At 39.2% G+C, this 22,254-nt stretch overlaps 1 protein-coding gene across 23 annotated transcripts in view; it reads left to right on the plus strand.

The window, feature by feature from the left end:
- Nucleotides 1–22,254, plus strand: part of NEB (nebulin) — a 215,022-nt gene that overhangs the window by 191,829 nt on the left and 939 nt on the right. For 5 of the 23 annotated variants that reach the window (XM_058715306.1, XM_058715281.1, XM_058715289.1 and 2 more), the window contains 19 exons: nt 543–647; nt 1,192–1,296; nt 1,953–2,045; nt 3,293–3,385; nt 5,632–5,724; nt 6,212–6,304; nt 7,288–7,380; nt 9,081–9,173; nt 10,131–10,223; nt 10,790–10,882; nt 11,438–11,530; nt 13,282–13,374; nt 13,673–13,765; nt 14,089–14,181; nt 15,465–15,572; nt 15,679–15,862; nt 16,168–16,260; nt 17,151–17,315; nt 17,632–17,738. In XM_058715306.1, coding sequence (XP_058571289.1) covers nt 543–647; nt 1,192–1,296; nt 1,953–2,045; nt 3,293–3,385; nt 5,632–5,724; nt 6,212–6,304; nt 7,288–7,380; nt 9,081–9,173; nt 10,131–10,223; nt 10,790–10,882; nt 11,438–11,530; nt 13,282–13,374; nt 13,673–13,765; nt 14,089–14,181; nt 15,465–15,572; nt 15,679–15,862; nt 16,168–16,260; nt 17,151–17,315; nt 17,632–17,738 — 1,983 coding nt within the window. The remainder of the gene's footprint in view (nt 1–542; nt 648–1,191; nt 1,297–1,952; nt 2,046–3,292; nt 3,386–5,631; nt 5,725–6,211; nt 6,305–7,287; nt 7,381–9,080; nt 9,174–10,130; nt 10,224–10,789; nt 10,883–11,437; nt 11,531–13,281; nt 13,375–13,672; nt 13,766–14,088; nt 14,182–15,464; nt 15,573–15,678; nt 15,863–16,167; nt 16,261–17,150; nt 17,316–17,631; nt 17,739–22,254) is intronic. The other 18 variants (XM_058715284.1, XM_058715287.1, XM_058715285.1 and 15 more) reach the window with 18 other exon arrangements.

A 22,254-nucleotide genomic window follows, 5' to 3' on the forward strand; every position in this document is an offset into this window, starting at 1 on the left:
GAGCCCCCAGTGCTGCAGCATCAGAGCCACATTCTAGAAGTACCTGCTGGTCCTGCCTGCCTGGTGCATCCTGTGGCCAGGAACCCCAGCCACACATCAGCTCAGCAAAAATCTCCTTGTCACCAGCTAAGGCCAGCTTTACAGAGGCCTGTTGATGGCTCCTAACCCTCCTGCTTTTCTCTCCCTGCCTGTGGAAGTCCGGCTCCTGGCTGGTTCCCTATCCAGTTCACAGTAGGCACCCCATTGCCAGGAGCCTGGTTGTCCCCTTCCTCGGTGGGCCGGCCAGCGAGGGCCTCCTTCTGCCATCTTTGCCGTGACAGTGGGTCTTACTGAATGCCCAGCCTCAGCTCTCCCAGAAAGAAAAGGCATGGCACTCACTGACCAGAGAGGGCCGTGCTTTAGAACAACCTAATATCCAGGAACAGTCAAAAACCTACAAAGGACTTTCCTTCTGCTGACTGAGCAGGAAGGGCAGTTTTAGGTCCCATTGGCCCATATTCCTGTGGTGTTCTCCATCCTTATTTCTTGGAATCTATTCTCAGAAAAAGTACAAGGAAGATGCAGAGAAGTGCATGTCCTATTATGAGACTGTTTTGGACACTCCAGAGATGCAGAGAGTCCGGGAGAACCAAAAGAACTTCAGCCTTGTAAGTTTTTATTGAATCTAAGACCCAGCCCACTGATCCCTGGGATAAGGCCGGCACTGTGGATGCCTCTGGGCCTACACACTTGGGCCATCCCCCTGCAGTGGGGCTGTGCGGTGGCCCTTTACAACTCCCACCAGTGGCCCAGGAACTGTGTGCTCCATTCTGCTCCGGGATTACCTGATATTTCAGTACCAAATCATAACGTGAAAGACCCACCTGCTACTGTGTTAGTAGCTTCTTGCCACTGCATGTGAACTGTCTCCATCTTCCATTCTTGCTGACATTGGTCTTTTTCAAAATCGATTCAGGAAGGGATGCATTTCTAAGAAACTTAATTTGATACTTTACAAATTTTAGCGTCTTTAAAATTTTTTTATATAAAATTCTTATTAAAGAATTTCCCTTTGGCTATCGGACCATGATTATTGTGGCATACATATTTTTTTTTTAATTTGGATTTTAACTTCCTTTACACAATATAGACAATTTAAAATATATTTTAAGATGTTGAGATCTTAACAAGATGTTTACTCTTTCTTCATAGCTCCAATACCAGTGTGACCTTAAAAACAGTAAAGGAAAAATTACAGTTGTTCAAGACACGCCAGAAATACTGCGTGTTAAAGAAAATCAAAAGAATTTCAGCTCGGTATATTTACTATTTATTTTCCATTTAATGCTAACCGAATAATTCCATTCTCCTCTGTAGAAATATGCTAGCCTCTTGTTGATTCAGACAATTAACATCTAACCTCCCCAGTTAATACCAGCGGTTATTTGATCGAATTTCCCATACTTTGCTCTAAAAACATCACGCCCGGGACCATTTGAAATAACAACTTAAATCTGCTAACACAGTAACTTTTCTTTCTTCCTAATTTTTTTAATCCCAGAGGAGTAACATGTGTTGTCTTGTTCCATGAAGATACATTTCTTTTTGACATTGTGATTTCTTTTGTTCTCCTTCCCCAGAATAACTGACTTCACACTTCTTTAACGGATTTTGTGTTTCATATGGGAGGGTTTTCTTTAAATCAACATTTTTCTGGTTTTTCTCATCCTGTGTTAATACAGTACGGTAATCTTAAAAGAGCTCTCAAGATCTGGAAAGTTATCCGTGTTGTATATATGGTAGGAGTTACTGATGCTGATGCAGATGTCAGATCGTCAGATACTCCGGTACCTTGCTAAGGACATTCTCTAGGGTCTTTTGTTTTCACAGAAGCCATGTTTCCTAGTCTTCCTCCAGGAATCGCTGGGCTTTCTTTTCCTCTGTGTAACATTGTCCTGATTGTGAATGGCCAGGTTTTATATAAAGAGGATGTCTCTCCGGGAACGGCAATCGGAAAGACCCCTGAGATGATGAGAGTGAAGCAAACACAGGACCACATTAGCTCGGTAAGGACGCCTCCGTGAACTCACCTGCAGTGTCTTCTGCCTCCCTTTGATAATTTACTTTGAGGGCTGAGCTGCCCTCAGAACCTTTGTCGCCAGGAGCTGCTGGAATGGGTGCCTGTGCTGAGCACCGTCGCACAGTCAGTGCAGTGCTGAGCAGGTGTCATGAGGGGAGGTTATGCGTAGGAGATGGAGAGGCTGGTATCAGAGCAAACCAGAGCTAGATGCTGGTTCAAGACGTAAAAACAGATTTTAGTCTGGACTGTTAAAATAGGAGAAAGAGATCAGAGTATAGAACTGGGCTCAATTTCAAACACTGCAAGGAAAGCTAAGAATTTATGGGGCACCTGGGTGGCTCAGTCGGTTGAGCTCCCAACTTTGGCTCAGGTCATGATCTGGCGGTTGACGAGTTCGAGCCTCACGTCAGACTCTGTGCTTGACAGCTCAGAGCCTGGAGCCTGCTTCGAATTCTGTGTCTCCTCTCTGCCCCTCCCCTGCTCGTGCTCTGTCTCTCTCTGTCTCAAAACTAAATAAACATTAAAAAAAAATTTTTTTTTAAAAGAAAAGGATTTATAATTGGGGGTGGGAGCAGGGCAGGGGGGTAAGGAGGCAGAGGGAGGACAGAAACTTAGAGAAAATGTCAGGGGTAGGGAGGGTTCTGGCTGAACCTACCTAACCAGATTCTTGCTGGCAGCAGGCCAGGGGGACCAGACTTTGCCTGGTGGGCTAAGGAATTTGGTCAGATAACAAGAGTGATGAGATACCAAGGGTAGGGGATTCTGGCTAAAGGATTCTTGCTAAATTTGGGCAAATACAGAGACAGACTTGGAAGTCCAAAAGTTGAGGCCTGATTGGAAAGAGGAATCAGAGGACCCTGACTAATGTTTGGTCTAGGAGAGACTTTTTGTCATTTGTAAGAAAATAGAATATGTTAAAGTCAAAAAATCAACCTTCCTAGATATATACATGTGAATATATCTGTCCTGGCCAAATGAACTATTGGGCATAAGAACATCGGAGTGCACGGAAAGATGAGGGGCTACAGTCTAAGTATGGACTCCTCCTTCACCCCACCCTTAATTGATAGGAAAGAGATCAAGTGTCCTTGTCCATAATTGTTCTCCGACCCAGCATCAGATTGGGGCCCCGTTCACACTAAGTGTAGAGTTTGTATTATTTAAATTGTGACTTTACAAACTGCAGAGCTACTAACCAAACACATGCACATTTTCCCATTTTTATATCTGCAGGTGAAGTATAAGGAAACCATTGGACAAGGAACGCCAGTCCCTGACCTGCCTGAAGTAAAACGTGTCAAGGAGACACAGAAGCATATTAGCTCGGTAATGGCCCGTGTGTTGGGCATGTATTTGTGCAACAAGCCACCTCCCAATTGCTACCTACCTTTCTGTCATCCCTTCTTCCTCCTACCAAGGGCTTCCCATGCCTTGAGGAGGGTGTGAATTTCCCTCCCTCCATCCTAGATTAGAAACTTCTGTCTTCACATAATTAAGGAGCAGAAGGCACTTGGCTTCTTGATTAATCATCATGCCTGCAGTTTCTAAAGTAAAAAGTGCCAGCAGTAATAAGATTATCAGAATGATTTCAAGTGAGTTAAAAGATATCAATATAAAAATACAAAATATTACATATATATAATTGCATATATACTGTATTATATATATAATTATATATAATTTTATATAAAAATATAAAATATATAAAAATATATAAATATATATTTTTATATATATAAAAAATATATAAATATATATGTATATATAAATATATACATAAATATACATGTATATATAAATATATATATAAATATATATATAAATATATAAAATATATATATATAAAATTATATATATAAGATTTTGTGTTACTCTTATATATATCTTTGCGTGAGTATGCACCTCAGGTTATTCTCCTCCATCCAGGAAAACTCTAGGTAGACTTGTGAAGTCTATGCAACCTTCTCCTCTCCCTTTCAAGATCTCTTGCCCTGTATCGTCTGCTGTCTTGCAAATGCATTGTGTCTCTAAGGTGCCAGCTGTCATTTATCTACCCACAATGACATATAGTGAGCATGTTCTGTATAGGAATTTCAGGCACCTGTGCATAGTGTCTATCTGTGGGGGAAGGGTGTGAGGGATGGGGGTGGTCCCTCACACCTGAAATAATCAGGTTAAGCATATGTTTCTCCTCACCTCTATCAGGCTAGCCTAGCCTCTCCTCCCCACCTCCCAACACTGTATGCACGTACACACGCGTGCACTCACTCACTCCCTCAGCTTTCCCATCTGTAAGCAGATTCTAAGCAAAAGCTGGCTACTAGCAAGAGACACTGTGGAGCTTGGGAAATAGTTGATGGCCAATAAAAGGTGACGACCTTGGTCTTATAGGTTCTGCTGGTCTCTGGAGGACTGAACTCTCATTGCCATTAGGAGACCCTTGATATCTCTCTTGCAAACTGCTCATATTATTTAGATCTCACTCCCTTTTCACTCTTTGCTTATACTCTGGCTTCCTTATGGTACAAATTTCAATCCAGATTTTTGTGACCACCAGTCGAAGAAAACTCCTTTAGTCACTTTTGATTACAACTTCCTGTCTTTCTCTGGTTACGTTTTGTTCTGTTGTCCATGACCAGGTCTGCTGCCTTGCTGGGTAAAGAAACACAAGTTTGTCTAACACGGTAGATTTTTAAAGATCCCTAAAAGTTTCTCAGCAAAACAAAGATATCACCACTAGTCTGTCAGTGATTTTCAGAATTAATCTGTGACACAAACTCCCACGTTGTTCATGTTGACCCCACACATGCTCAACTACACCATAGGATCTATTTATTTAAAAAGAATTCATTCATTTCTTTAGGCTGACAATTCTTAACATTAATCAAGAGGGAAGAAGGTAAAGAAGGAGGCCAAAGGCTCAAGAAGTTCCTTGCTCTTTTCATTAAAATTTACAGACCTTTGATATGACCCCTAAAAAATAGGGACATCCCTCAGTTTGAAAACTAGTAATTTACATGATCCAACAGTCATCAGTAGAAATTTCAAGGGAAGAATTCCTGAAAAACACACTGTTTAAATCTTGTCATATTAAGGGCACCTACAGACTAGGTGCCGCCTAGGAATTTTCAGTAGAAAACACAAAACAAAATTCTCAATAAACCTGAAAGAATAGTGTGTCACATGATTATAAGATTTTAAACCACATAACCTATGTATTAAGTACAAATCTACCGTGGACCTACTGATAATAAATGTCATGAAATGGTTAGATTTTTCTCATTGTTGAATTTATTACCACTTTTTAATGAATTTTAGGACTGTATTAAGTGTTGACTATAGAAAATGTGTACTAAATTACACATTTGTGTGTAAAGTAGTCTTCAAGGTAGTAAAATTACTACTTTTGAAGAGGGAACATAAAATTTTGTGGAGTTTCTTTTGCTTATCCCTTGAGTGTCTTATCTGAAAGCAGATTGTTTTTAGGGGTTTCCACCACACAGCCCACACATGTGGCTATAATCTAAAGGATTCATGGTCATTTTACCTTTTTGGCTAATTATCTCCTACAGGTTATGTACAAAGAGAACCTGGGAACAGGCATTCCAACCCCTGTCACTCCAGAGATTGAGAGAGTCAAACGCAATCAAGAGAACTTTAGCTCGGTATTTACAAATATATCAAATAAGAAACTCTATTTCCCCATTTAAAAATTTACCAGAATAACCCATTATCCTTTTTTTTTTTTTTAAAGTAACATCTTAACACTCCCGTGTGTGCGTGTGCGTGTTATTACCTGACCAAAACCATCTGGACTTAAACACAGTGACTCACTTTTCTGATGGTACTTTAACATTTTTAGCGACTGACAAGTGTGGATACTTAGGTCTGAATTACCATATGGAGAATTAACACCAGATCCCTCATCATTATACTCATTTCCTATAACCAATGTACTTTTTCACCCCCAGAATTAGCATGGTAGACTTCATCATTAAAGTGGTGAAGAAAAAGGAAAAGCATTATCCTTACTAAATTAATTACTCACCAAAAGATTCCTCTTCACACCAACTCCCTGCCCCTGATTTTCTCCCTTCCTTAATCTTTGTGCCTGTTTTGAATGTCTTTTGGGTGCTTTCTTGTATCTCACAGGTTTTGTACAAAGAAAATCTGGGGAAAGGAACCCCAACACCTATCACTCCAGAGATGGAGAGAGTCAAACGCAATCAAGAGAACTTTAGCTCGGTATTTCTTAGGGGCATAAATAAAATCCCTTAATTCTTATTTAAAATAATATTTTTAACACATTACAAACATATGATTTTTCTCCCTGTAAAATTACTAAATTCATATAATGAAAATAATGATACCAAATATTACCTCAGTTTTCAACCCAAATCTAATTTAGTAGTTACTTGAGTTCTGGTGTGAAATTTTTAACTGTTTTCCCTAAAACATAACTATTGGTCACTTCCTTAAAAACCCATAATATTCAATGTTCTGTGTTTTTCCCCCTCTCAAATCCTCCTTTAATAACAATGAGTGTTTCTAACTGTTGTGGCATAAGTCAAAAGTAAAAATCTAACATCCTTTCAAAAGGTCAGTGTTAATTAGAATTTTATTTGTGCTTATTTTGGCTCCGTTTGATGTTATTTTTTTGTGTTTGTAGCCTTTTGTAGAAGAATGTGACTCTTAATATTTCCATTCATGAGACAACAGAACAATTTACAGTAACTCAGAAATGTGGCTCAGTTAGTTTGTGTACCACATCAGATATAAATGAGGTTTACTTTGGAATAGCTTAAGGATCATTGAAAGCTAATGTTTATTTAGCTTCTAATACTTATTAATATTTATTTTATTTCCCCCAACCTCTCTCTCTCTCTTGTTCCCTATTTTAGCATTACCAACAACTCATTATGGATATTAATTTCAATGAACTTGAACACTATTTGATCAGGCCTAATACCTCTGTCTTTGAGAGAAGACCTATATTAGTGACTCCTGCCTGCAGCCTGGCAGCTGTGTCTCTATTAATGCCACTTAGAGACAGACATCCTACTGTGTGTGACGAAATGTCAAAGTGATTGGTTCTATTTCTTAAAGTTGGTCAGGCCTATTTCATGCCATTATGAAAATAAACAAAAATACTTTTAAAGACTAGTTTGAAGGTTAATTACCTAAAAGATGGATCCATGCTGATGTGATTGTTGGTTTTGTGCACACAGATTTTGTACAAAGAGAACTTGAGCAAGGGGACCCCCCTTCCTGTCACTCCTGAGATGGAGCGAGTCAAACGCAATCAAGAAAACTTTAGCTCGGTATTCAGGAGAAAGCTCCTTTAATTCCATATTTTAAAAATAATAACAACTTTCTATAAAACAAACTTCTCACTATTAGTCCCTTTAAAATAATGAGTTTAACATTTTTTAATATCATCAACTGGATCCTGTTTTCACGTCTTTTACTTACCATTTGATTCTAACATTTTATACCTTCTATAATAGTCCCTTAAAACTTTTAATTGGTTCCTTTCCTTCTTTTTTCAACTTTTATGTTGCCACTGGGACTTTTGAAGTTCCTTGATATCCAAAAAACCCAAACACCATAGCTCTTATTTACTCAGAACTCTTGTTATTTGATGCTTCTGGGTTAGCAGAAGTCCTAGACATAGGACTTGAGACCACATGCAGAACTAGTGGCTCTTGCTTGGGAGCAGTGGTTACTTTAACCTAGATCCTATCTGGATAAACACAGGACAGAAAAAGAAAGTAGCTCACTGTTGGAACCCAAAGCAATCTTATCTTGATACTTGTGCTGAACAAGCTATTCCATGAATACAGATCCAGACCTTCTGATTTTTTTTTAATATACAAATCAAATCATAAATGTATATTTAATGTTATTTTTTCTTGTATTAATGCTATTGAAAAATTCCGTAATACTCAGTCTGTGAAACTGCTATATAAGGATCCTAACAGTCACTTATGCCTGAGATAGAAAATCAAATGTCAACAGGAAAATTTAGCTGGATTTTTTTTGGGGGGGAGCAGGTTTGATCCAAAGTGGCTTTTATTGTCAGTTTAAATATTGTCAGAAAGTTTTATTCTTCCACATAATTAGATCAGTAACTTTCTTTGGTCCCACTGTCTTTTGGTTTTGTTTTCCTTTGTTTTTAATTACTATTCACTAACAACCTTTTGATTTTGTTAAATTGTCAATGTAAATTAATGTTGCCTTTGGAATGTTATAGTCATTATTTTCCCTGTGGGGGGATGACGATGATGATGATTTCTTCTTTTAGAAGAATTAAGGTTTGCATTAATTTTCAAAACTATATTTTAATTATTTTCTTCTACGTTAGAGTAAGTATACTGTTTATATCTGAGATCGTAATGATCCTGACAGTACTGGGCAATTTTTTTTTCCTACGTAACCATTGTGTTCATTTTTACACAGGTTGCATTTAGGCAAAATTGTCTGGTGGTGCATAGAGCTTTCAAGATTCTGTGTGAAATAAATAGTACTATGTATTAAAACATTACCTTTCTGACTTGGCCACCTCCACAATTTGAATTTACTCAACAAAAACCAATTTTGCTATATTGCATAAATTTGGCCTGGGGATTTAAATATCTGTTATTCTGCAAAATAGATGTTCTATGTAGGTAAAATAGGTATTTGTCAATCTAATTAAAAAATAATTTTTCTATTGTACACTAAGCACTTTAGTGCCTTTATGAAATTATTTGTAATTTTTTCCTTAATTCCCAACACAGGAAACAAACATTCAGTATAATATGAGTTGATATTGAGTTGAATACCAAATACACTGGCACGTTAGCTAAGGAAATATGGAGCGTGTTCTCATCCAGATCTGTATTTGAAGAGCTAGGTTGACTTGGTGAATTTGTCTTTCCTGTTTGGTGTCTGTAGTCTCGTACGAGGGTCCCTACAGGACAGATGAAAGGGCTGTTTTGACTGCTTTTGCTTTTTCTGGATGCTCTCTTGTGTCATACAGGTGTTGTATAAAGAAAACCTCGGGAAAGGGATCCCAATTCCCATCACTCCAGAGATGGAGAGAGTCAAACACAATCAAGAAAACTTTAGTTCGGTATTTAAAAGAAAAAAAAAATCCCTTTAACTATTTTTAAACCAAAAATTAATGGCTATAATTTTAATCTAATCAGCTTATCCCAATAAAAACTTTGACATGTCTTGTTCACAACTTAATGCTGCCATTTCCTATGAATCCATTTCCCCATTTTGGTTAAGTATTAATATAATCATTTGACTTATAAAACAAAAAAGTGTTCAGTATTCTATCCCAGGCTTTAAAAACATAACCTTCTCAGTGTCTAAGCACCCACATTTATCCTGCTTTGGCAAATCTGATCTGAATGTAAAGCTTATAAAAATTTATTTAGCAAAGATCAGAATGTTGGTCTCATTTCTGTTCTAACTTTCTCTGCCCCTACTGGTGTTTGTACAGATTTTTTGAAGTTTCCTTTTTTAGAATCTTGTCATTGTTCTCCATTTGCTTTAAAAATAAGTAATTCTCCCAATGTGTTCACCCAAACTAAAAATTAAATACTTGGACTTCTTTTGAAAAGTCAGCAAAAGAAGGTTTGTGTAGGTATCTTCATATACACAATGTTTCTAAAACCCAAATACCCTTATGTGGATTATTAATAACATTTCCAAATCAAAAATAACTTCCTGGGTTCTCCTTTTGTCTCTTACCCTTTTAATTTTTTTTCTCTTCCTCATAACAAACTGGGGGCACTAATCCTTCCCTTTCATGGTGCACTCTGTTGCTCAGTGCTACAGGGATTTGTTCAAACAACAAAAATAACAAAACTTTCCTTTCCTATCTCTTCGTTTTTGCTGCTCTTTCCTGCATTCCCTTACTTATGTCTCTAGGCTCATACAGGTTGGATCTAGAAGCTTCTGGTGTTTCCTTTCCTCTAACTCATTCTCTTCCTCTTTGCCCTTCTACTCCCCACTTCTCCACAAGTGGGGGAAAGTGGTTGACTGCTCTTTTTGTTCTGGATGCTTTCTTATCATACAGGTGCTATACAAGGAGAACCTGGGGACTGGAATTCCAATCTCCATCACCCCTGAGATGCAGAGAGTCAAACACAATCAAGAAAACCTTAGCTCGGTATTTTGGAAAGAAAGGGAAAAAGAAGATGCCTCGTTTAACCTCGTTATTAAATAGATACTTAACATTTATTCCTTTTTAAAACCCACTACCCTTCCTTTGTTTCTAATATACCTCACTTAACAAAAAGACATACTTTTACATTTTTATGTTACTACTATGGATTCATTTTTTTTATATTTTAGTTAATTGACTTCTATTCCATCTGGTATTTAAAAAAATATTTAAAAAAAAAACACCACTGGTCTTTAGTTTGCTTGGATAACAACAAAACCGAGTTCTAACCATCTGAAACCCCCACGTGATTGGGAGGCAGTGTGCTCACAGAAATGGAACAATAACATGAATAACTGACAACCTTTCCCCAGCAGCTGAGGTCCTTGCTGCCCTACAGTCCTCTTCCCCAGCCCAAGAATGGCTGCCATTAAAATAGTTTGTGGCAAATTGTCAACCTGTAACTCCTGTGTCATGTGGTAACAAGGAAGTTGAACTTGTCTTTAAGAATCTTAAAAACCAATGAAATATTACTGATGCCTGTTTTTTCTGGATGCTTTCTCATCACACAGGTGTTGTACAAAGAAAATATGGGCAAGGGAACCCCTATACCTGTCACTCCAGAGATGGAGAGAGTCAAACACAATCAAGAAAACCTTAGCTCGGTATTTTGGAAAGAAAGGGAAAAGAAGATGCCATTTAACCTCATAATTAAATAGATATTTAACATTTATTCCTTTTTAAAAACCCACTACCCTTCCTTTGTTTCTAACATACCTCACTTAGCAAAAAGACATACTTTTGCATTTTTACCTTGTTACCATGGCTTCAGTTTTTAATTTTAGTTAATTGACTTCTATTCCATCTGATATTTTAAAATATTTTTGTTTAAGCCACTGGTCTTTAATTTGCTTGGATAACAACAAAACCGAGTTCTAACCATCTCAACCCCCCATGTGATTGGGAGGCAGTGTGCTCACAGAAATGGAACAATAACATGAATAACTGACAACCTTTCCCCAGCAGCTGAGGTCCTTGCTGCCCTACAGTCCTCTTTCCTTGCCCAAGACTGGCTGCCATTAAAGTAGTTTGTGGCAAATTGTCAACCTGTAACTCCTGTGTCATGTGGTAACAAGGAAGTTGAACTCGTCCTTAAAATCTTAAAACCAATGAAATATTACTGACGGCTGTTTTTTTCTGGATGCTTTCTCATCACACAGGTGTTGTACAAAGAAAATATGGGCAAGGGAACCCCTATACCTGTCACTCCAGAGATGGAGAGAGTCAAACACAATCAAGAAAATATTAGCTCGGTACTTTGGCAAGAAAAGCAAAAACTACTTCTTTAATGATTTAAAATAATACTTATTAATCCTACTTTTAAAAAACAACTTAAATTTTGTGAATTTTGCTTATCACATGTATCCTTCTTTCCTAGAAGGCTACTCTTAGCTTTAACCCTGTAATAACAAGATTGCTTTAATCCATAAAGTTCTAATATCAGGAAGTAACAGATTTTCCAATAAAATATCCTTTCACTCCTCTCTCCCCAAACTTACTCTCTATCTACTATCCTCAAGGTCTCTTTGTTTTATGCACTCATGAAATTTGGGGGGTGGCATGGTAGGTATGAGAGCTCTTTCTGGAACATTGGAGTTGTGATCTTCTTCAGCTTTTGCACCTATGACTTTTGGTTCTAATTTATCCTGTCAGATTTAGACAAAGAGACCTTGGGGAAATAACCCCTGATTCTCTTCTTCAAGGATAATGACATTTCTATTCCATCGGATATTTGTAAATATTAAAAAAAAAAAAAACCCACTTGTCTTTTAGTTTGCTTGGATAACAACAAAACTGAGTTCTAACAATCTCAAATCCCCATGTGATTGTTTGGAGGTACTGTGCTCATAGAAATGAAAAAACTAAGATCCACTAGTGATTTCAGCACAGGACTATCAATTTACTTAAAGAGGAAAGTGTCACTCGAACTGTTTTTGCTTTACCAATTTTAATTTTTTTTTTTTTGTCTTTAGCGTGGTCTTTAACTGTTAGCTTTAGTAAACCATTTCCTGTAAGCCTGTGCTCTGTGATATTATATATGTTTAGTGATTACTGGTGGGGGTGGGGGGGAGCGGAGATTGGGATTCATATGGGGAGGACACTAGCTCGTGTAAGGAAGAAGCCTGCGACCCCTCACATCAGCGCTATGTGTGGGTTTCTCCAGTACTTGAGCACAGGGCATCAGAATCACCCGGAGCACTTGTTACATCAGATTGTAGGGCCCTGTCCCCACAGTTTCTCATTTTCTGGGTCTGGTGTGGGGCCAGCAAATTTTCAATTCTAGCAAAGCGCTCAGGCGATGCTGAGCTTGCTATTCAGGGACCCCACTTTGAGAACCATTACTTGAACAGAATTCCTTCTCTTGAACATCATTTCCCAAACCCATTCCCCATGAATGACACTGAAGTGAGACACTGAGGTAAAGGATTTATGGTGATGCTAATGATGTAATCACTGAGAACATTCTTCCTTACTGAGAAGTTTGCTGGTGAACTAAGGTAGGAGACAGAGCACGGATGACAGCAGGGAACAAAAGAGTAGGAGAAATCCTTGTTTGTGGGCCCAGGATTGTATGGATGTGTCTATATACAGAGTTGCTGCACAACCAACCATCCAGTCGCCCACTCCTGTGTAGGGACCGGCCCCGCCTTCTCGGTGTCACTCAAGCGCATTCCCCTACAGTCCTTTCTAGATGATCTGTCTGGTGCTTGAAATTCATGGACTAGTGGGCAAATGAAGGCTGTCTTTCATCCTTTTTGGGGCACACTGCAGTTCTGTCAGGCGGTCTGCCAGGATGTCAGGGCAGGGGCCTACCCTGGAAATGTGTGTCTGGCTGTAACTATACTCAGCTTCCTTTGGAAACATACCTCTTTCCGCCTAACCTTGTTGCCTAAATGGTTTGACACCCTGAACCTCATAACAAATTATCTATTCTGTTTAATCTTTTGGTAACTGTAACTTTTGTTTTTCTTTTTGGCTTTTTGGATCCATTGGACCCGCGTAGGTTTTGTACAAAGAAAATGTGGGGAAAGCCACCCCAACCCCTGTCACGCCAGAGATGCAGAGAGTCAAACGCAATCAAGAGAACATTAGCTCGGTATTGTCTTGAGAAACGAAAGTGCTTTTAACTTTGCAAAGTAACCCCTGCAGTTTGGCCTGCTCCTAACTCCATCCCAGGTTAAAAACCAGCAAAATGCCAATTTTTTAAGAATCTACCATAAATGACCTACTCCATGTATTATTGCCATTAACTATTTTTTTAAGCTTTCTTCTTGAGAGCCGTTCTCACTAATGTAGTAGATTAAACCTGGAGTTTTCTTCCCCAAATCGCATTATATTTAATAGCCTGAATATTGCCTCTTGGTGATTTTCGGGTCCAACTTTGTATCTCACAGGTGTTATACAAAGAGAAACCGGGGGAAGCGACCCCTACACCCTTTACTCCTGAGATGGAAAGAGTCAAACGCAATCAAGAAAACTTTAGCTCGGTATTTCGGAGAGGAAAAAAGAAATCGTTACCTTTTTAATAAGCCTGGCAATCATGGTTATATCACTAATTTACCTCACATTTTTCCCAGAACTTTTAAGTTCATCTTTACCCACTTAAAAACAACCAACCAACCCCTCCAGCTCAAACTGATTTAATTCTTTCTTCTTCTCTGGCTTTATACAATAACATTTTAATGGCTTTATCTCCCTGATGCGTTTCTTATAGAGTGTGATATAATTGAGCCGTAACACAAGCTAGATGATGGTTTTCAGAACTGGTTTTCTGCTTTCTGATGTCTGGATGCTCTCTTGGCTCCTCTAGGTATTATACAAAGAGAATATGAGAAAAGCAACTCCGACACCTGTTACTCCAGAGATGGAGCGAGCTAAGCGCAACCAAGAAAACATTAGCTCGGTATTGTCTAGGATTAAACACAGGAGTAGTGCAACAACTTGGAAAATAACATTTTAACATCATAGAAACACGCCTTTCTCATTCACTTGGAAAGCAGACTAAAATGAAAAAAAAGAAATGCAACATCTTGGAAAATAACATTTTTAACACCATAAAAATGTGCACCTTCTCATTCAACTGAAAATTTACATTAAAATTAACACAACTGTGCTTTTAAATTCCAAATGATCATACTAAGAAATAACAAGTTAATTGCCAATGTTTTCTCTTACCTTTATTTTACTCCAAGGTAGTCTTATATAACCAACTGGGTAGTCTTACATAACCAACTGTAACAAATTGACTTCCTAACAGCCTCAATCTTCTGCTCTCCTTTATTTTTAAGGTATTCTATGAAACAGGTAATACTCTGAGGTGGATGCCTTCTTTGGCTTTGGTATTTTGGGTTTTTCATGTCTGGAGGACCTTGATTTCTGTGTTAACATATGGGTTTATGAAATCTGGACATAAACCTGTGAAAATGATCACTTGTTTGGAAGGACAGTTGTTTAGGGGCACCTGGTTGGCTCAGTCAGAAGAGCGTGCAACTCTTGATCTCAGGGTCATGAGTTCGAGCCCTGTGTTGGGGGTAGAGATTAAATAATACATTAAACTTTTTTTTTTTTTTTTTAATTTTTCAACGTTTTTTAATTTATTTTTGGGACAGAGAGAGACAGAGCATGAACGGGGGAGGGGCAGAGAGAGAGGGAGACACAGAATCGGAAACAGGCTCCAGGCTCCAAGCCATCAGCCCAGAGCCTGACGCGGGGCTCGAACTCACGGACCGCGAGATCGTGACCTGGCTGAAGTCGGACGCTTAACCGACTGCGCCACCCAGGCGCCCCTACATTAAACTTTTAAAAAATTAAAAGGATAGTTGTTTTCAATGTCAGAATCACACCTAGTGCCAAATACCATCCGGTCTGCTGGTGCTGCAATTCCCAGCAAATCCAAGAGACCAATTTCTTCCGATCCTCTTTGAAATTCTGTGCTCTATCTCCCTTGGAAATCAGAGTTGCATTTTCAAAGACAAAACTTGTCCTTTCTCTCCTGATGAGAGCCCTGCCCATTTGTCCTCATGCTAATCTGTTCAGCCGTTAGTCAAGGGTATCACTGGGTCTTTTCAGTTGACTCAAGCTTCCCTTCCCAGCTACTTTTATCTCCATGTGCTGGAAAAGTTTTGAGACTTCAGAATTAGAACAGTACCATGACCTGGACTTAATTCATGGTCTCTCCTCTACCAGGTTCTTTATTCTGATAGCTTCCGGAAACAAATACAAGGCAAAGCTGCCTATGTCCTAGACACTCCAGAGATGAGACGGGTGCGGGAGACCCAACGTCACATCTCAACGGTGAGTCCGGGATTCTTCAGGATTGACGGGCCAGCCTGCTGGATCAGGTGGAAAAGGAAATGATCACACCGTCATATTTTTACAAAGTAAATTAATGAAATTTCAGGTGAAATATCATGAAGACTTTGAGAAACACAAGGGTTGCTTCACACCAGTGGTGACGGACCCTATCACTGAACGAGTAAAGAAGAACACACAGGACTTCAGTGACATTAACTACCGAGGTATTCAGAGAAAAGTGGTAGAAATGGAACAAAAACGGAATGACCAGGATCAGGAGACTATTACAGGTATATGAGGCCTACAAGGAAAATCAACTCTAAACTGAGGGGGTAGAAGAACAGGAGTGGAATTACCCATAGGAAGGCAAAGGATAAAGGGACCTCAGTCTCTGTTTTCACTAGTTGTAAAAGAAAACTTATTTCACGGCTTGCAAAGCTGATCTCTCTTCTTTCTTCTGCTTTGTTCTCCTCTGAGAACTAAGCTAAATTGGTGTTCATGGTCCTGTGGTTAATTAAGCTCATGCTTTGCTTTCCAAGATATCAGGAGTCATCCAAAAACATCTGTTCTGATCCTTAATTTCGCTCAATCTTAGGTTTACGTGTCTGGCGTACTAATCCGGGCTCAGTTTTTGACTATGATCCAGCAGAAGACAATATACAATCACGAAGCTTACACATGATTAATGGTATGTTATAGCTTATGACATAAATGTCACCATTTAGTGGGCTAGCATCGGTGACCTCAAGGAAACTCAAGGGTCTTCAGTGTTCTCAGTTGTCATTCCGCAGAGAAACACCTCCCTGACCGGTGGGACAATATCATTTTCTACAAAAATTTAAATCAGGGAAAGATTGCCTCACTGCCTCCATGTAAATCTCCTTAGGCCCCACTATTATCATTTTGTTTCTCAAGAAAAAGTAGTACATCTTTCTTTTGGAGACATAATGGAAAAAAATACAGAGGCACTGGGAAGAGAATGAATTTGACCTTTGGCAACTTTCTGAACACTCTTATGTCATCCAGGAAGATTATTAACAAGACAGGCCACATGCCTTTGTGTCTTCTGTTCGTGTTAAAATGTAGAATGATACATAGTGTTTGTCCTTAAAGAATTTACACTCTATTCTCCTGATGGAGAGACCAGTAAATCAGTGGTTACACCCTGACACGTGCAGTTTTAAAGGTCTGCACACAAATTGTAGGAACTCAGAGAAAGGGATCTAAATTAATTTGGAAGTGAGGGAGGGCTTTCTGGAGGAGTTTAACGTGGAGTTTGTGAATTTTGATGAGCCAGGAAAACGGACAGGGTGGAGGGAAGGGGTTGTGGGCCAGGACAGGCTGAGATTTGAAGCGTGGCTGTACCGTTTAGCAGTCACGCGCCCTTCGGTAAGTCACTTCAGCTGTCATGTGGAAAATGAGGATGACAACCACATAATATACAAGGGTTTCGAGGGTTTAATCCGTGGAAGTCTACTGAAAACCACGCTTCGCAAATCCCCCACCCCACCGAACTGAGATTCATTACAGTCAGGCTTTGCTACCGCCTAAGTTTCACGCCTGCTCCCCGCCCCCCAGCGCAAGCGCAGCGCCGGAGCCGGGAGCAGTCGCGGTCTGCCAGCGCGCTGAGCGTCAGCGGCGTCAGCGGCGGCGGCGAGGACAAGTCCGAGCACTCGGAAGCGGCCGACCAGCGCCTCTCCACCTACAGCGACGGCGGCGTCTTCTTCTCAGCCACCTCCACAGGTACAAGTGGGTGGCGCTGCCCTGGACAGTCGCGGCCCGCCCGCTGACTGGGTTACTAGGGCAGATGCTTTCAGTTAAATTTTTTTTTTAAATCTGGATTTTTAAAAATCATTTCTAATGATGAGAAAAGCCTAGAACTGTGGAGAAGCACATGAAACCAGATGTTTCATTCATTAACTTTTATTAGAGCCTCCTTTCTAGGAAATCGTTCTTTGTAAGTTAGGGGAAAAGAGAACACTGCTCCACTGTTTGACACTGATTAAATGACGTCTAACCACCATTTCTTCTCGTAAACTGCTTTCCCCCTACCGTGTAGCTTACAAACATGCGAAAACCACGGAACTCCCACAACAGCGATCCTCTTCAGTTGCCACCCAACAGACAACGGTATCCTCTATCCCATCTCACCCATCTACCGCGGGGGTAAGTAAGCAATCAGGAGCTTACTGAAATCATTCTTATCTCTTCATACGTGCAATAATGATTATCACTATTCTGGTCTTTTTTCTAATTCCAAGTTTTAAATTCTAGTTAATTAACATACAGTGTAATATTGGTCTCAGGAATAGACTTTAGTGATTCACCACTAATATAACACCCAGGGCTCATCACAAGTACCCTCCTTAATGCCCATCACTCATTTAACCCATTATATGCCCACCTCCTCTCCATCACCCCTCAGTTCTCTGTAGTTAAGAGACTGTCTTAGGGTTTCCTTCCCTGTTTTTATCTTATTTTTCCTTCCATGTAATGCTTTTAATACACATCTCATGTTACCAGTAATATCAGAAACCTTTTTTTTTTTTTAATTTTTTTTTTTAACGTTTATTTTTGAGACAGAGAGAGACAGAGCATGAACAGGGGAGGGGCAGAGAGAGAGGGGGACACAGAATCAGAAGCAGACACGGGGCTCGAACTCACGGACCATGAGATCGTGACCTGAGCTGAAGTCGGACGCTTAACCGACTGAGCCACCCAGGCGCCCCATCAGAAACCTTTCATTACCAAACTCAAGTTAATTAAAAAGCATTATTCAGTGATTTAGAACAAACTAAAGCAAATGATCATTTGGGCTCATTGGTCCTACCCACTATCTTACTGTATTTGCTGCTTGGAATCACTTTTTTTTAATTTTTTTTTTTAACGTTTATTTATTTTTGAAACAAAGATAGAGCATGAACGGGGGAGGGGCAGAGAGAGAGGGAGACACAGAATCGGAAGCAGGCTCCAGGCTCTGAGCCATCAGCCCAGAGCCCGACGCGGGGCTCGAACTCACGGACCAGACCGTGACATCGTGACCTGAGCTGAAGTCGGACGCTTAACCGACTGAGCCACCCAGGTGCCCCTCATTCTTGAAGAATATATGTATGTGTGCCCATGTCACACATATAAACATGTCATTATCTTAGATTTCCCTTGTTAATATCCATTGAAGAAGAGATAAGTCAAATCATGTTTACAGTTCACCAGATTACTTAAACTGTTTAAAACCCTGGACTCATTCATAATATCACAAAAACATCAATTCTTTAGGGTTGAAATAAAAATATTTGTATGAAGAAACTATCTTTACTAAAAGACATAAAGATCTAAGTATTGAGACCCATTATATTTCAGGAAGGGAATCTTGTAAAGTTGTCATTTTTCCTGAAATAAATACATAAATTCAAGGCAACTCGACTCAAAATCCTAGAGGAATTTTAAACCATTTTGTATATTAATCCTAAAATTTATTTGAAAGAGTAAAGATGCAAGAATAATCAAGTAAATTTTGAAAGTGACAATAGGAACTTATTAACCAAATAAGAGCAACACATACTATAAAATTGTCATTAAATATGGATCTTAGCATGGGAAAAGATGTGAAAATAGATGAGGTCCAGAAATGGACCCTTAAAGAATTACAGATTAGCAGGGGGAAAAAAAAATAAAAATTGTAAAATACTATAGAAAAGTGGAGACTACTTCTATAATACTGGGGACAGGGGAAGACCTTCCTCAGCAAGTTCTAGAACCTAGGAATGTGTAAGAAAAGACCACATATATTTAACCATAAAACTTTAAGTGTTTTTATAACAAAAAGAAACATGTCAAACTGGAAGAAATATTTGCAGCATACATAACAAAAAGATTTATATCTAAAAAGCATAACACTGAAAAATTCATTGACAAATTATTCCCCTTCCAGTCAAAATAAGAAAGACCTGTATGCAAATGAATAAACAACTTACAGCAGAAGAAATAAAACACCCAACAAAAAAGATGTTCACCATGATTGCTAACCAGGAATATGCAAATTAAAACAATAATAAAGTAGCATATTAGAACATTATGGTAGTGAATAAAAAAAAATTAACATGCAGGGGCGCCCTGGGTGGCTCAGTCGGTTAAGCGTCCGACTTCAGCTCAGGTCACGATCTCGCGGTCTGCGAGTTCGAGCCCCGCGTCGGGCTCTGGGCTGATGGCTCAGAGCCTGGAGCCTGCTTCCGATTCTGTGTCTCCCTCTCTCTCTGCCCCTCTCCCGTTCATGCTGTGTCTCTCTCTGTCTCAAAAATAAATAAACGTTAAAAAAAAAAAATTAAAAAAAAATTAACATGCACATACCATTTGACCTTTCACCTTTAAAAGCTTTTTTTTTTTTTTTTTTTTTCTAAAATACTTGCCTGAAGACAAACATTTGGGGATTAGTGTAAGAAAAAATGGTAACAATTAAATGACCAAAAGTATAGACCTGGCTAATTTGTGATATTACTAAAATATGGAAAGACCTCAAAGCTGTATTAAATGGAAAGAACAGTATTATTTATAGTATTGTTCTACTTATACAGCAGGAAAGGGGAAACCTATCGCTGAATATGAATATATGTAAGTATATTTCAGAATGGTAGGAAAAAATATGTAGGTTATATACTAATTACTAATTAGTGCCTGTTCCTATCAAGAAAATTTGGGCACTTTCAATCTTTGTTTTTATCTCCAAATTGTTACAGTTTTAAAAAATCTTATTTTGCTGTCCTAAGAACATTTAACATGAGCTCTACCTTCTTACCATATTTAAAAAAAATTTGGGGGGGGGGGGGCTGGTGCCTAGGTGGCTCAGTCGGTTAAGCATCTGACTTCGGCTCAGGTCAGATCTCACAGTTCATGGGTTCAAGCCCCCATCAGGTTCTCTGTCAACATGGAGCTTGCTTCAGATCCTCCCTTGTCCCTCTCTCTCAGAAAGATCCTCTCTCTGTCCTTCCCCGCTCATGCATACTCACTTGCTCTCTCTCAAAAATACATAAAACATTAAAAAAAAACTATTTTTGAGATGAGGGGGAGGAAGAGGCAGAGAGAGGGAGGGAGAGAGAATCCCAGACAGGCTCTGCACTGTCAGATGGAGCCCAACACAGGGCTCAATCTCATGAACTGAACCACGAGATCATGACTTGGGCTGAAAGCAAGAGACAGACAGATGCTGAGCTGATTGAGCCACCCAGGAGCCCCCCCTTCTTACCACATTTTTAGGTGTTCAGTACATTCTTGTTACTATAGGTTCAAGGCTGTGTGTACAGATCTCTAGAGATCTCCAGAACAACAGATCTCTAGAGCTTATTCATCTTGGTTAACTGAAACTTTATGCTTGTTGATTTTAATTCCCCATTTTCCCCTCCCACGTTACAGGTTTTTTTGTTTGTTTTTTTAACATGTGGAGGATAGCTTGTAGCAACTTTTACTACTAACATGCTCCCAAATTCCGAAAGTGAAAGATACATGCAATATTGCTATGGTTTTTCAAATTTTTCTTCTCCAAAACACAAGATTGACTTCCTCAAAAGGGAAGAAAAGGCTATATATAAAATTCTTTTTTCATACAATTTTATGAATATATTAACATACTATTAAGTTCATCATTTGAAGTGTACAGGCCCAGTGATTTTGTTATTCAACCACTACCATAATCTAATTTCCTAATATTTCATCACCCTAAAAAAACCCTGTACCCATCAACAGTTACTCCCCATCCCCCACCATCCAATCCTAAGTGATCCACTAATGTACTTTGTTTCTACTTGCCTATTCAAGACATTTCATGTAAACGAAATCACACAATATGTGATCTTTTGTGACTAGATTCTTTTAACTTAATGGTCTTAGTTCATCTAGTTGTATCATACAGCAATAATTCATTTCCTTTTATCAACAAATAATATTCCATTGTATGAAAATCTCCTTTTCATTCTTGATTCATCAGTTGGTGGGCATTTGGGTTAGTTCCACTTTTGGGCTGCTATCAGTGGCAGATGTAGAAGTTATTATGTGGACATATTTACCTATGTAGCACCGGAATATGCTAACTCTGTATTTAAGATGGGAGAAACTTCCAAAACTCTATTCGGAGTGGTTGTACCATTTTACATTCTCACCAGCAGTTTATATGGGTTCAAATTTCTCCATATCTTCCCCTAAACTGGTTATTGAGTATCACCATTCTCATGTGTGTGAAGTGGTATTTCATTGTGGTTCTCCCTGATGACTACTAAGGTTTGAACATTTTTTTCAGGAGCTTACGGGCTGTTTGTACATCTCCTTTGGAGAATTCAGATCTTTTGCCCTTCCCCCCACCTTTTATCAGTATTGAATTATAGTTCTTTATATTTTCTGGACGGTAATTCCTTACCAGATAGATGATTTGCAAATATTTTCTCCTATTTTGTGAGTAGTCTTTTTACTTTCTTGGTGGTAGTTGCTCATTCTATTTTGTGCAACTTAAATTTGTGAAGTAAGTTGTAAGAGACCTTAAAACTAGGTGTTGGGGCGCCTGGGTGGCACAGTCGGTTAAGCGTCCGACTTCAGCCAGGTCACGATCTCGCGGTCTGTGAGTTCGAGCCCCGCGTCGGGCTCTGGGCTGATGGCTCGGAGCCTGGAGCCTGTTTCCGATTCTGTGTCTCCCTCTCTC

The sequence above is a fragment of the Neofelis nebulosa genome, chromosome 2, assembly GCF_028018385.1.
Source record: "Neofelis nebulosa isolate mNeoNeb1 chromosome 2, mNeoNeb1.pri, whole genome shotgun sequence".
Classification (NCBI taxonomy): Eukaryota; Metazoa; Chordata; class Mammalia; order Carnivora; family Felidae; genus Neofelis; species Neofelis nebulosa.